At 47.0% G+C, this 13,184-nt stretch overlaps 1 protein-coding gene across 1 annotated transcript in view; it reads right to left on the bottom strand.

Moving 5' to 3' along the window:
- The window catches only part of cog5 (component of oligomeric golgi complex 5), a 259,153-nt gene that overhangs the window by 136,433 nt on the left and 109,536 nt on the right, over nucleotides 1-13,184 (bottom strand). Inside the window, exon 7 of the mRNA XM_072471522.1 lies at nucleotides 12,790-12,920. Within this exon, the coding sequence (XP_072327623.1) occupies nucleotides 12,790-12,920 (131 nt within the window). The remainder of the gene's footprint in view (nucleotides 1-12,789; nucleotides 12,921-13,184) is intronic.

Here is a 13,184-nt window from a genome sequence, read left to right as displayed (position 1 = left end):
TCCTTTTAAAAAAAGCCTCCGTGATCACCACCGGGAGGCACTGAAACACAAAGAGGAATCTCGGGAGGACAACCATCTTAACCGCCTGCACCCTCCCTGTCAGTGACAGGGATACCATATCCCATCTCTTGAAATCCTCCTCCATTTGTTCCACCAACCGCGTTAAATTTAACCTATGCAATGTGCCCCAATTCTTGGCTATCTGGATCCCCAGGTGACAAAAGTCCCATGTTACCTTCCTCAACAGTAGGTCCTCTATTTCTCTACTCTGCTCCCCTGGATGCACCACAAACAACTCACTTTTCCCCATGTTCAATTTATACCCTGAAAAATCCCCAAACTCCCCAAGTATCCGCATTATTTCTGGCATCCCCTCCGCCGGGTCTGCCACGTATAGTAGCAAATCGTCCGCATACAAAGATACCCGGTGTTCTTCTCCTCCTCTAAGTACTCCCCTCCACTTCTTGGAACCCCTCAATGCTATTGGCAGGTGCTCAATCGCCAGTGCAAACAGTAATGGGGACAGAGGGCATCCCTGCCTTGTCCCTCTATGGAGCCGAAAATATGCAGATCCCCATCCATTCGTGACCACGCTCGCCATCGGGGCCCTATACAACAGCTGCACCCATCTAACATACCCCTCTCCAAAACCAAATCTCCTCAACACCTCCCACAAATAATCCCACTCCACTCTATCAAATGCTTTCTCGGCATCCATCGCCACTACTATCTCCGTTTCCCCCTCTGGTGGGGCCATCATCATTACCCCTAACAGCCTCCGTATATTCGTGTTCAGCTGTCTCCCCTTCACAAACCCAGTTTGGTCCTCGTGGACCACCCCCGGGACACATTCCTCTATTCTCATTGCCATTACCTTGGCCAGGATCTTGGCATCTACATTTAGGAGGGAAATAGGTCTATAGGACCCGCATTGTAGCGGGTCCTTTTCCTTCTTTAAGAGAAGCGATATCGTTGCTTCAGACATAGTCGGGGGCAGTTGTCCCCTTTCCTTTGCCTCATTAAAGGTCCTCGTCAATACCGGGACGAGAAAGTCCACATATTTTCTATAGAATTCGACTGGGAATCCATCCGGTCCCGGGGCCTTTCCCGCCTGCATGCTCCTAATTCCTTTCACCACTTCTTCTACCTCGATCTGTGCTCCCAGTCCCACCCTTTCCTGCTCTTCCACCTTGGGAAATTCCAGCCGATCCAAGAAGCCCATCATTCTCTCCCTCCCATCCGGGGGTTGAGCTTCATATAATTTTTTATAAAATGTCTTGAACACTCCATTCACTCTCTCCGCTCCCCGCTCCATCTCTCCTTCCTCATCCCTCACTCCCCCTATTTCCCTCGCTGCTCCCCTTTTCCTCAATTGGTGTGCCAGCAACCTGCTCGCCTTCTCCCCATATTCGTACTGTACACCCTGTGCCTTCCTCCATTGTGCCTCTGCAGTGCCCGTAGTCAGCAAGTCAAATTCTACATGTAGCCTTTGCCTTTCCCTGTACAGTCCCTCCTCCGGTGCTTCCGCATATTGTCTGTCCACCCTCAAAAGTTCTTGCAGCAACCGCTCCATTTCCTTACTCTCCTGCTTCCCTTTATGTGCCCTTATTGATATCAGCTCCCCTCTAACCACCGCCTTCAACGCCTCCCAGACCACTCCCACCTGGACCTCCCCATTATCATTGAGTTCCAAGTACTTTTCAATGCACCCCCTTACCCTTAGACACACACCCTCATCTGCCATTAGTCCCATGTCCATTCTCCAGGGTGGGCGCCCTCCTGTTTCCTCCCCTAGCTCCAAGTCTACCCAGTGTGGAGCGTGATCCGAAATGGCTATAGCCGTATACTCCGTTCCCCTCACCTTCGGGATCAACGCCCTTCCCAGCACAAAAAAGTCTATTCGCGAGTAGACTTTATGGACATAGGAGAAAAACGAGAACTCCTTACTCCTAGGTCTGCTAAATCTCCACGGGTCTGCACCTCCCATCTGCTCCATAAAATCTTTAAGTACCTTGGCTGCTGCCGGCCTCCTTCCAGTCCTGGACTTCGACCTATCCAGCCCTGGTTCCAACACCGTATTAAAATCTCCCCCCATTATCAGCTTTCCCATCTCTAGGTCCGGAATGCGTCCTAGCATCCGCCTCATAAAATTGGCATCATCCCAGTTCGGGGCATATAAGTTTACCAAAACCACCGTCTCCCCCTGTAGTTTGCCACTCACCATCACGTATCTGCCCCCGTTATCCGCCACTATAGTCTTTGCCTCGAACATTACCCGCTTCCCCACTAATATAGCCACCCCCCTGTTTTTCGCATCTAGCCCCGAATGGAACACCTGCCCCACCCATCCTTTGCGTAGCCTAACCTGGTCTATCAGTTTCAGGAGCGTTTCCTGTAACATAACCACATCTGCCTTAAGTTTCTTAAGGTGTGCGAGTACCCGTGCCCTCTTTATCGGCCCGTTCAGCCCTCTCACGTTCCACGTGATCAGCCGGGTTGGGGGGCTTCCTACCCCCCCTTGTCGATTAGCCATCCCCTTTTTCCAGCTCTTCACCCGGTTCCCACGCAGCTGTATCTCCCCCAGGCGGTGCCCCCCCGCCCATCCCCTCCCATACCAGCTCCCCCCTCTCCCCAGCAGCAGCAACCCAGTAATTCCCCCCCCCGCTAGATCCCCCGCTAGCGTAATTACTCCCCCCATGTTGCTCCCAGAAGTCAGCAAACTCTGGCCGACCTCGGCTTCCCCCAGTGACCTCGGCTCGCACCGTGCGACGCCCCCTCCTTCCTGCTTCTCTATTCCCGCCATGATTATCATAGCGCGGGAACCAAGCCCGCGCTTCTCCCTTGGCCCCGCCCCCAATGGCCAACGCCCCATCTCCTCCACCTCCCCTCCTCCCCCCATCACCACCTGTGGAAGAGAGAAAAGTTACCACATCGCAGGATTAGTACATAAAACTCCTCTTTCCCCCCTTTTTAACCCCCCTCTTCGCCCCCCACATTCGCCCCACCACTTTGTTCAAACGTTCTTTTTAATAACCCGCTCATTCCAGTTTTTCTTCCACAATAAAAGTCCACGCTTCATCCGCCGTCTCAAAGTAGTGGTGCCTCCCTCGATATGTGACCCACAGTCTTGCCGGTTGCAGCATTCCAAATTTTATCTTCTTTTTATGAAGCACCGCCTTGGCCCGATTAAAGCTCGCCCTCCTTCTCGCCACCTCCGCACTCCAGTCTTGATAAACGCGGATCACCGCGTTCTCCCATTTACTGCTCCGAGTTTTCTTTGCCCATCTAAGGACCATTTCTCTATCCTTAAAACGGAGGAATCTCATCACTATGGCTCTGGGAATTTCTCCTGCTCTCGGTCCTCGCGCCATCACTCGGTATGCTCCCTCCACCTCCAACGGACCCGCCGGGGCCTCCGCTCCCATTAACAAGTGCAGCATCGTGCCCACATATGCCCCGACGTCCGCTCCCTCCGCACCTTCAGGAAGACCAAGAATCCTCAGGTTGTTCCTCCTTGCGTTGTTCTCCAGTGCCTCCAACCTTTCCACACATCATTTCTGATGTGCCTCATGCGTCTCCGTCTTCACCACCAGGCCCTGTATGTCGTCCTCATTCTCGGCTGCCTTTGCCTTCACGACCCGAAGCTCCCGCTCCTGAGTCTTTTGTTCCTCCTTTAGCCCTTCGATCGCCTGTAGTATCGGGGCCAACAGCTCTTTCTTCATTTCCTTTTTGAGCTCTTCCACACAGCATTTCAAGAACTCTTGTTGTTCAGGGCCCCATGTTAAACTGCCACCTTCCGACGCCAGCTTGGTTTATGCTTGCCTTCCTTGCCGCTGTTCTAAAGGATCCACTGCAATCCGGCCACTTTCTCCTCCTTTTTTCATCCGTATCCAGGGGGGATTCCCTTCTGGTTTACCGCACAGTGTTTTTAGCCGTCAAAATTGCCGTTGGGGCTCCTATCAAGAGCCCAAAAGTCCGTTTCACCGGGAGCTGCCGAAACGTGCGACTCAGCTGGTCATCGCCGCACCCGGAAGTCCTTAACCTAGGTTTTAATAACTTTGCTGCAACAAAATATAAAATATATGACAATTTCTTACATTCATCACAGTATCTTCAGTAACCATTACAGTCACATTTATCACAGTATCTTCTGTAACCATTACTGCCACTGCAAATTTTATAAGTTTAAGTGAATAAAGACCTTTTTCTCCCCAAACTACCAGTATTATTGGAACTACAGTAGCTTTCATCAGAACCTAGTAAGATGATTATTCCATCCTTCTGTTGGCATAGACGTTCACGTTGAATTTTACATCTGGTTGAACTTCACAATAAAGATCTGTTCTGAGGCCTCAGCTATTTACAATCTCTATTGGCGGCTTAGATAAAGAGACTGAGAGGAACATATCCAAATGTGCTGACGATAAAAAGCTAGGTGAAGATGTAAGCTGCGAGGAGGACAAAGAAAGGCTGCAAAGAGATATAGACTGGTTCAGTGAGTGGACCAAGTGGTAGGTTGTGATAAGCCCCAAGAAACAGAATACTTATTTAAAGTCAGAGATCAGAAATTTATCATAGAATCATAGATTTACAGTGCAGAGGCCATTCGGCCCATCGAGTCTGCACTGGCCCTTGGAAAGAGCACCCTACTTAACCCCACACTTCCATCCTATCCCTGTAATCCTACCTAACCTTTTTGGACACTAAGGGCAATTTAGCATGGCCAATCCCCCTAACCTGCACATCTTTGGACTGTGGGAGGAAACTGGAGCACCCGGAGGAAACTCAAGCAGACACGGGGAGGACATGCAGACTCCACATAGACAGTGACCCGGCTGGGAATCGAACCTGGGACCCTGGAGCTGTGAAGCAACTGTGCTAACCACCGTGCCGCCCAAAGAAGTATGCAGGTTGGGAACTCAGTTCCCAGCGAGCCTCAGGATTTCTCCGCAGGAATGACTACACATGCACTGTTTTCTCCTCTTTAGGGTGGTAACTGGCCCTACACACTTGTGCAGGTCATTGCTGATATCTTCACATTGGGAAAGCAGCCCTGCACCCTGCACAGAAGGAAAAGATGACAAAAACTGAAAGTGTGGAACACTGAAGGCCAGGTGACCTGAACAAGAGTGCCATTAAAGAGATTGATGTCAAAGCCTCCGGAAGACAGTCATTGAGGCACGTTGCTTGATTCTTCTTTCCCACCGGTATGACGGTGGTCTTCCTGAAGCAGGTGGGGACCTCGGAATGGAGTAGGGAGAGATTGAAGATGTCCGCGAACACATCTGCCAACTGGTCTGCTAAGGATCTGAGTGAACGACCAGGGACCCCATCCGGGCCCATCGTGTTTCAAGGGTTCACTTTTAAGAAGGCCGATCTGACTTCGGAAGCTGTGACGGTGGGTGTGGGTGTGTCCGGAGCTGCTGGGTCAGTCATAGATTATCATAGAATTTACAGTGTAGAAGGAGGCCATTAGGCCCATTGAGTCTGCACCGGCTCTTGGAAAGAACACCCTACCCAAGGTCAACACCTCCAACCTATCCCCATAACCCAGTAACCCCACCCAACACTAAGAGCTATTTTGGACACTAAGGGCAATTTATCATGGCCAATCCACCTAACCTGCACATCTTTGGACTGTGGGAGGAAACCGGAGCTCCCGGAGGAATCCCACGTACACACGGGGAGGATGTGCAGACTCCGCACAGACAGTGACCCAAGCCGGAATCGAACCTGGGACCCTGGAGCTGTGAAGCAATTGTGCTATCCCAATGCTACCGTGCTGCCCAGTTGTAGCGGTTTATGGTTTCCTGCTCGAACCGAGCATAGAATGCATTGAGTTCATTGGGGAGGGGTGCACTGCTGCCGGAGATTAGAAATAGATCCTATTGCACAAGTTGAGAGCAATTGACTTCAAATTTACAGGTTTAAGGGAAAGCTGCAGGGAGCAGACTTGAAGCAAAATGGGCTTGAGAGAAGCCAGAAAGCAGCTGACCGTTTGTGGCTCCTTATTGAGGGCCTTTGGAGTAGTGATGTCCTGTTTGGCTTTGCCAGATATCTGAAAGTGCGCTTGGGAAGTGAAGCTCAAGTGTACACAGAGATCCAGAGGAAATAAATCCTGGAGTTGGATCCTTGTTGAAAGCGTCCAAGTAGGAGCGACTTTGGGGAGAGAATTCCAAGGCAAGTTTTTTGAGCATGGATATTGAAAGCCCTCATGAGAAAGACTAAGTTTCAGTGAGGCCAGTTGGTTCATGGTGTAATAAATAACAAGCCTCTGCGTCACGAGAAGTCAATGACATCTGCTTTGGTGGCATCTGTCACTCATTTTGGGTGTGGTGTGTCCAACCACAGTTTGTGAATTATTTCATGTGTACCGCATACTTACCCTGAATATTAGAGTACAAGTTAGATATTGTAAATTGTGTCGTATCTACGAATCTGTATGCATCTGTAAAGGTGCAGTTGGGGTTAAGAAAGAGCCAATATTTTCTTGAGTTTGAATTGAGATCTTCCAAACATTTTTGTCTCATTTAACATAGTCCATTTTTCTTGTTTAACAAACATTTTATTCTTTGTGTTAAAAGTACACGAGGAGACTCCTACGAATTTGCTCAGTAACTGTCCTCCACAGTTACTTAAAGAAAAGACAAAGTTTGGATCTATCAGGCCAGGTTTCACTCTGGTATCTGACTTGTACAGTATTATCAGCTAGGATCATAAGGTGGGCATAATCTTGGAAAGTGACAGATTATTCACTTTGGTAGTAGGAAAAGAAAAGCAGAATTTTTTCAGGCATGAAGCTTCTAAATGTTAATACTTGGAGAGACTTCAGTATTCTGGCACAAGGGATGCAAAGTTAGCATGCAAATACAGCAAATAATTAATAAGGCAATTATTAACCTTTATTGCAAGGTGATTGAAGTTCAAGAATAAGAACTCTTGCTACAATTTGTACAGAGCTTTGGTGAGACCATATCAAGCACAATGCACAGATTTGGTCTCCTTATCTAAGGAAGGACACACATGCCTTGGAGGCTGCACACAAACATTCAATAGCTTAATTCTTGAGTAGAGACAATTGTCCTATACTAAGTTAAGCTTGCGCTCTCTGGAGTTCAGAAGAATGAGAGGTGATCACATTGAAACATGCTGATTCTGAAGGAGCCTCATGAAGTAGTTGTTTCCTCTGGCTGGAAATCTGGAATATGGGGTGGGGTGCTATAGTCTCAGGATTAGAACTCAATCATTCAGGGCTGAGGTACAAAATATTTTCGCTCAAAGGGCTGTAAATCTTTGGAATTTTCTGCCCCAAAGGGTTGTGGATGCTCCCATCACTGAAGACTGAGAAAGACAGATTTTTTTTTAATCTCTCAGGGAAATCAAGGGATGGCGAGCAGGCTGGAAAGTGGAGTTGAGGCAAAAGATCCACAAGATCATATTAAATGGCATGGCAGGCTGGAGGTGTTTCCATTTCTTATGCTCCTAATAAAAATATTTAATGTTGAAACTTTGCAATAAAATAATAATAATAATCTTTATTAGTGTCACAAGTAGGCTTACATTAACACTGCAATGAAGTTACTGTGAAAATCCCCTAGTCGCCACACTCCGGCACCTGTTCGGGTACACAGAGGGAGAATTCAGAATGTCCAATTCACCGAACAAGCACGTCTTTTGGGACTTGTGGGAGGAAACCTGAGCACCCGGAGGAAACCCACGCAGATTGGGATTTCGGCGGGAGCGGTGCGCAAGTGATTTCTGGGAGGTAAGTTTCTCCTTTAAAAACACTTACCTTCACAGGAGCAGGCCTTGGGATTTCGGCGGGAGCGGTGCGCAAGTGATTTCTGGGAGGTAAGTTTCTCCTTTAAAAACACTTACCTAGTCCCGTTTCTGTTCTTCTTTTCTGTTTTTTTTAATATAAGGCGGGAACCGGAAGTTCGACTTCTGGGAAGGCCCCCCCCCCCCCCCCCCAACCAATAAATTCTGGTGGAGAGGAAACCCGAGACACTACACGTGTAGTGTCTCCCACCCACCCTCCTCCTCTAACCTAATAATAAGATCCATTGGTGTGAGGTAAGTGGTAAGTGCCATATTATATTATTATTAGCATTATTATATTATATTATTAGCATTGCGCAGGTCAAGGAGACACAGCCTGACTGAGAGAGATACAGACAGTGAGAATTTGGTAGTTTGGTGCAGTGAGGTAACCAGGAAAGGTAAGTGGTTAATCTAATTGTGCTGTTTTTCAGTTAAAAGTGCAGTGTAGATTAGTGTCTGATTGGCTGAAGCTGCCCCCACCATAAACTTAAATTAAACTAATGAATTAGTGATGGCTGATCAGGTGATGTGCTTGAGCTGCTTGATGTGGGAGCTGGCAGATCCCATTGCGAGCTGCAGCGACCACATCTGCAGTAAGTGTTGGCTGCTCGAAGAGCTCCGGCTCAGAGTTGATGAGCTGGAGTCTGAGCTTCAAACACTGAGGCACATCCGGGAGGGGGAGACTTACCTGGACACGGTGTTTCAGGAGGCAGTCACACCTGTCAGAGTAAGTAGTTTAAATCCTGCCAGTGGCCAGGGACAGCAGGGTGTGACTGCAAGTCAGGCAGGTAAAGGGAACCAGCAGTCAGGAACTCAGGAGCCTCAGCCCTGAACTCTGTCCAATAGGTATGAGGCACTTGCTCCCTATGTGGATGGCGAACAGGGTTGCAGGAAGGATGAGTCAGCTGATCAAGGCACCATGGTTCAGCAGGCCATTCAAGGGGAGGGAGTAAATAGGCAAGTTGTAGTTGTAGGGGATTCTATTATCAGGGGGATAGATAGTATCCTTTGTGAGCAGGATAAAGAGTCCCGCATGGTATGTTGCCTGCCCGGTGCTAGGGTGCGGGACATCTCTGACCGGCTTGAAAGGATACTGGAGAGGGAGGGGGAGGATCCAGTTGTTGTGGTCCATGTCGGCACCAACAACATAGGCAAGTCTAGGAAAGAGGACCTGTTTAGAGATTATAAAGAGCTAGGATTCAAATTAAAAAAACAGGTCCTCAAGGGTCATAATCTCCGGATTACTGCCCGAGCCACGTGCAAATTGGCTTAGGGAGGCAAGAATAAGGGAAGTTAACACGTGGCTGAAAGAGTGGTGTGGGAATGAGGGGTTCCTTTTCATGGGACACTGGCATCAGTTTTGGGACAGGGGGGACCTATACCGTTGGGATGGTCTCCACCTGAACCGAGCTGGGACCAGTGTTCCGGCGAAAAGAGTAAAAAGGGTGGTCAATAGGACTTTAAACTAAAGATTGGGCGGGGAAGGGAAAGTCAGGGAACCAAGAGGTGAAGTAATCAGCGGGGAGCGTAGCTGCTTAGGAATACAAATAAACACGAAAAGACAAAACTCAAGAGTGGTTACGATTGTCCCTATCCCACAAAATATGACACAGTGTATGGAAAGGCTCAGTAAACCAAGGTCCACCACACTAAGAAAACAAAAAGGGACGGTCAATAGAGAATTAAAGGTGCTATATTTAAATGCACGCAGTGTATGGAACAAGGTAGATGAGCTTGTGGCACAGATTGTGACTGGCAGGTATGGTGTGGTAGGCATCACAGAGACATGGTTGCAGGGGGTTCAGGACTGGCATTTAAACATCCAGGGATTCACAACCTATCGAAAAGACAGAGAGGTGGGCAGAGGGGGCGGGGTTGCCTTGTTAATTAGGAATGAAATTAAATCAATAGCACTAAACGACATAGGGTCAGATGATGTGGAGTCTGTGTGGGTACAGTTGAGGAACCACAAAGGCAAAAAAACCATAATGGGAGTTATGTACAGGCCTCCTAACAGTGGTCAGGACCGGGGGCACAAAATGCACCACGAAATAGAAAGTGCATGTCAGAAAGGCAAGGTCACAGTGATCATGGGGGACTTCAATATGTAGGTGGACTGGGTAAATAATGCTGCCAGTGGACCCAAAGAAAGGGAATTCATTGAATGCTTACAGGAGGGCTTTTTGGAACAGCTTGTGATGGAGGCCACGAGGGAACAGGCCATTCTGGACTTAGTGTTATGTAATGAGCCAGACTTGATTAAAGATCTTAAAGTAAGGGAGCAATTAGGAGGCAGTGATCAGAATATGGTCGAATTCAATCTCCAATTTGAAAGAAAGAAGGTAGAATCAGATGTAAAGGTGTTACAGTTAAATAAAGGTAACTACAGGGGCATGAGGGAGGAACTGACGAAAATCAACTGGGAGCAGAGCCTATTGGGAAAGACAGTAGAACAGCAATGGCAGGAGCTTCTGGGAGTAATTGAGGACACAGTACAGAGGTTCATCCCAAAGAAAAGAAAGGTTATCAGAGGGGGGATTAGGCAGCCATGGCTGACAAAGGAAGTTAGGGAATGCATCAAAGCAAAGGAGAAAGCCTATAATGTGGCAAAGAGTAGTGGGAAGTCAGAAGATTGGGAAGACTACAAAAACAAACAGAGGATAACAAAGAGAGAAATAAGGAAAGAGAGGATCAAATTTGAAGGTAGGCTAGCCAGTAACATTAGGAATGATAGTAAAAGTTTCTTTAAATACATTAAAAACAAACGGGAGGCAAAAGTTGACATTGGGCCGCTCCAAAATGACGCTGGTAATTTTGTGATGGGAGACTAGGAAATAGCTGAGGAACTGAATAAGTACTTTGCGTCAGTCTTCACAGTAGAAGACATGAGTAATATCCCAACAATTCCGGAGAGTCAGGGGGCAGAGTTGAATATGGTAGCCATCACAAAGGAGAAAGTGCTAGAGAAACTAAAAGGTCTAAAAATTGATAAATCCCCAGGCCCAGATGGGCTACATCCTAGAGTTCTAAAGGTGATAGCTGAAGAAATAGTGGAGGCGTTAGTTATGATCTTTCAAAAGTCACTGGAGTCAGGGAAAGTCCCAGAGGATTGGAAAATCGCTGTTGTAACCCCCCTGTTCAAGAAGGGAACAAGGAAAAAGATGGAAAATTATAGGCCAATTAGCCTAACCTCGGTTGTTGGCAAGATTCTAGAATCCATTGTTAAGGATGAGATTTCTAAATTCTTGGAAGTGCAGGGTCGGATTAGGACAAGTCAGCATAAAGGAAGGGGAGGTCGTGCCTGACTAACGTGTTAGAGTTCTTTGAAGAGATAACAAATAGGTTAGACCAAGGAGAGCCAATGGATGTTATCTATCTTGACTTCCAAAAGGCCTTTGATAAGGTGCCTCACGGGAGACTGCTGAGTAAAATAAGTGCCCATGGTATTCGAGGCAAGGTACTAACATGGATTGACGATTGGCTGTCAGGCAGAAGGCAGAGAGTTGGGATAAAAGGTTCTTTTTCGGAATGGCAACCGGTGACGAGTGGTGTCCCGCAGGGTTCAGTGTTGGGGCCACAGCTGTTCTCTTTATATATTAACGATCTAGATGACGGGACTGGGGGCATTCTGGCTAAGTTTGCCGATGATACAAAGATAGGTGGAGGGGCAGGTAGTATGGAGGAGGTGGGGAGGCTGCAGAAAGATTTAGACAGTTTAGGAGAGTGGTCCAAGAAATGGCTGATGAAATTCAACGTGGGCAAGTGCGAGGTCTTGCACTTTGGAAAAAAGAATAGAGGCATGGACTATTTTCTAAACGGTGACAAAATTCATAATGCTGAAGTGCAAAGGGACTTGGGAGTCCTAGTCCAGGATTCTCTAAAGGTAAACTTGCAGGTTGAGTCCGTAATTAAGAAAGCAAATGCAATGTTGTCATTCATCTCAAGAGGCTTGGAATATAAAAGCAGGGATGTACTTCTGAAGCTTTATAAAGCATTAGTTAGGCCCCATTTAGAATACTGAGAGCAATTTTGGGCCCCACACCTCAGGAAGGACATACTGGCACTGGAGCGGGTCCAGCGGAGATTCACACGGATGATCCCAGGAATGGTAGGCCTAACGTACGATGAACCTGGGAGGATCCTGGGATTATATTCATTGGAGTTTAGGAGGTTGAGGGGAGATCTAATAGAAACTTACAAGATAATGAATGGCTTAGATAGGGTGGATGTAGGGAAGTTGTTTCCATTAGCAGGGGAGACTAGGACCCGGGGGCACAGCCTTAGAATAAAAGGGAGTCACTTTAGAACAGAGATGAGGAGAAATTTCTTCAGCCAGAGAGTGGTGGGTCTGTGGAATTCATTGCCACAGAGGGCGGTGGAGGCCAGGACGTTGAGTGTCTTTAAGACAGAAGTTGATAAATTCTTGATTTCTCGAGGAATTAAGGGCTATGGAGAGAGAGCGGGTAAATGGAGTTGAAATCAGCCATGATTGAATGGTGGAGTGGACTCGATGGGCCGAATGGCCTTACTTCCACTCCTATGTCTTATGGTCTTATGGACACAGGGAGAACGTGCAGACTCCACACAGTGACCCAAGCCAAGAATCGAACCTGGGTCCCTGGCACTGTGAAGCAACAGTGCTAATCACTGTGCTACCGTAAATAACTACGTCAGCAAGCCAAAGCTAATTTTAGAAAGGAATTATACTAATTCAATTGACACTACAAATGAGCACAAATAATTTATGATGACACAGAAATTTCAATATGTAATATACATAAGCAAGTTTTAAAAATTCTTTATGCACACACACACACACACACACTCTACACAATGTGCATAATGGCCTCTTTCTGCACTGTAACCTTTTTATGGTTCCATATACAATTTCCGTGTTTTATTTAATAAACAATGGTATCATTCAAAATCTGTGACCAAATAGCTTCAACACAAGATTTAGGCATTTACCTGTGTTTCCATTCCCTGTTCAAGCAACCTTTTGGCTTGATTCTCTACTTCGAGTCTGGCTCTTGCAATAAAAAGAAGATCATTTTCTATAACTTCAATCCCCGAAAGATCAACCCCTTGTGAAAGATAATCTGTAAAACAAAAGGCAAAAATCATTATTTCCAGCGAATCCTATTTAAATATTGAGCATTTTTCAATCCTATATCCCTGAAAACATTTCCTTCACAAATGAGATATTATGTAAAAATTCCTTGATAATTTATCGACAATGGGTGGGGGGGGGGGGGGGGGATTGCTCCAATCAATATATCTTGTTTCACTGTTACACTTGGCAATTAAAGCAACCTCTCCACTGTATTTCCATCCTATAAAAATCATCGATCTGATATTTCCAT

Source organism: Scyliorhinus torazame, chromosome 13 (assembly GCF_047496885.1).
Source record: "Scyliorhinus torazame isolate Kashiwa2021f chromosome 13, sScyTor2.1, whole genome shotgun sequence".
NCBI lineage: Eukaryota > Metazoa > Chordata > Chondrichthyes > Carcharhiniformes > Scyliorhinidae > Scyliorhinus > Scyliorhinus torazame.
Note: the sequence above shows the minus strand (reverse complement) of the source record. Positions and strands in the feature narration are given on the sequence as shown.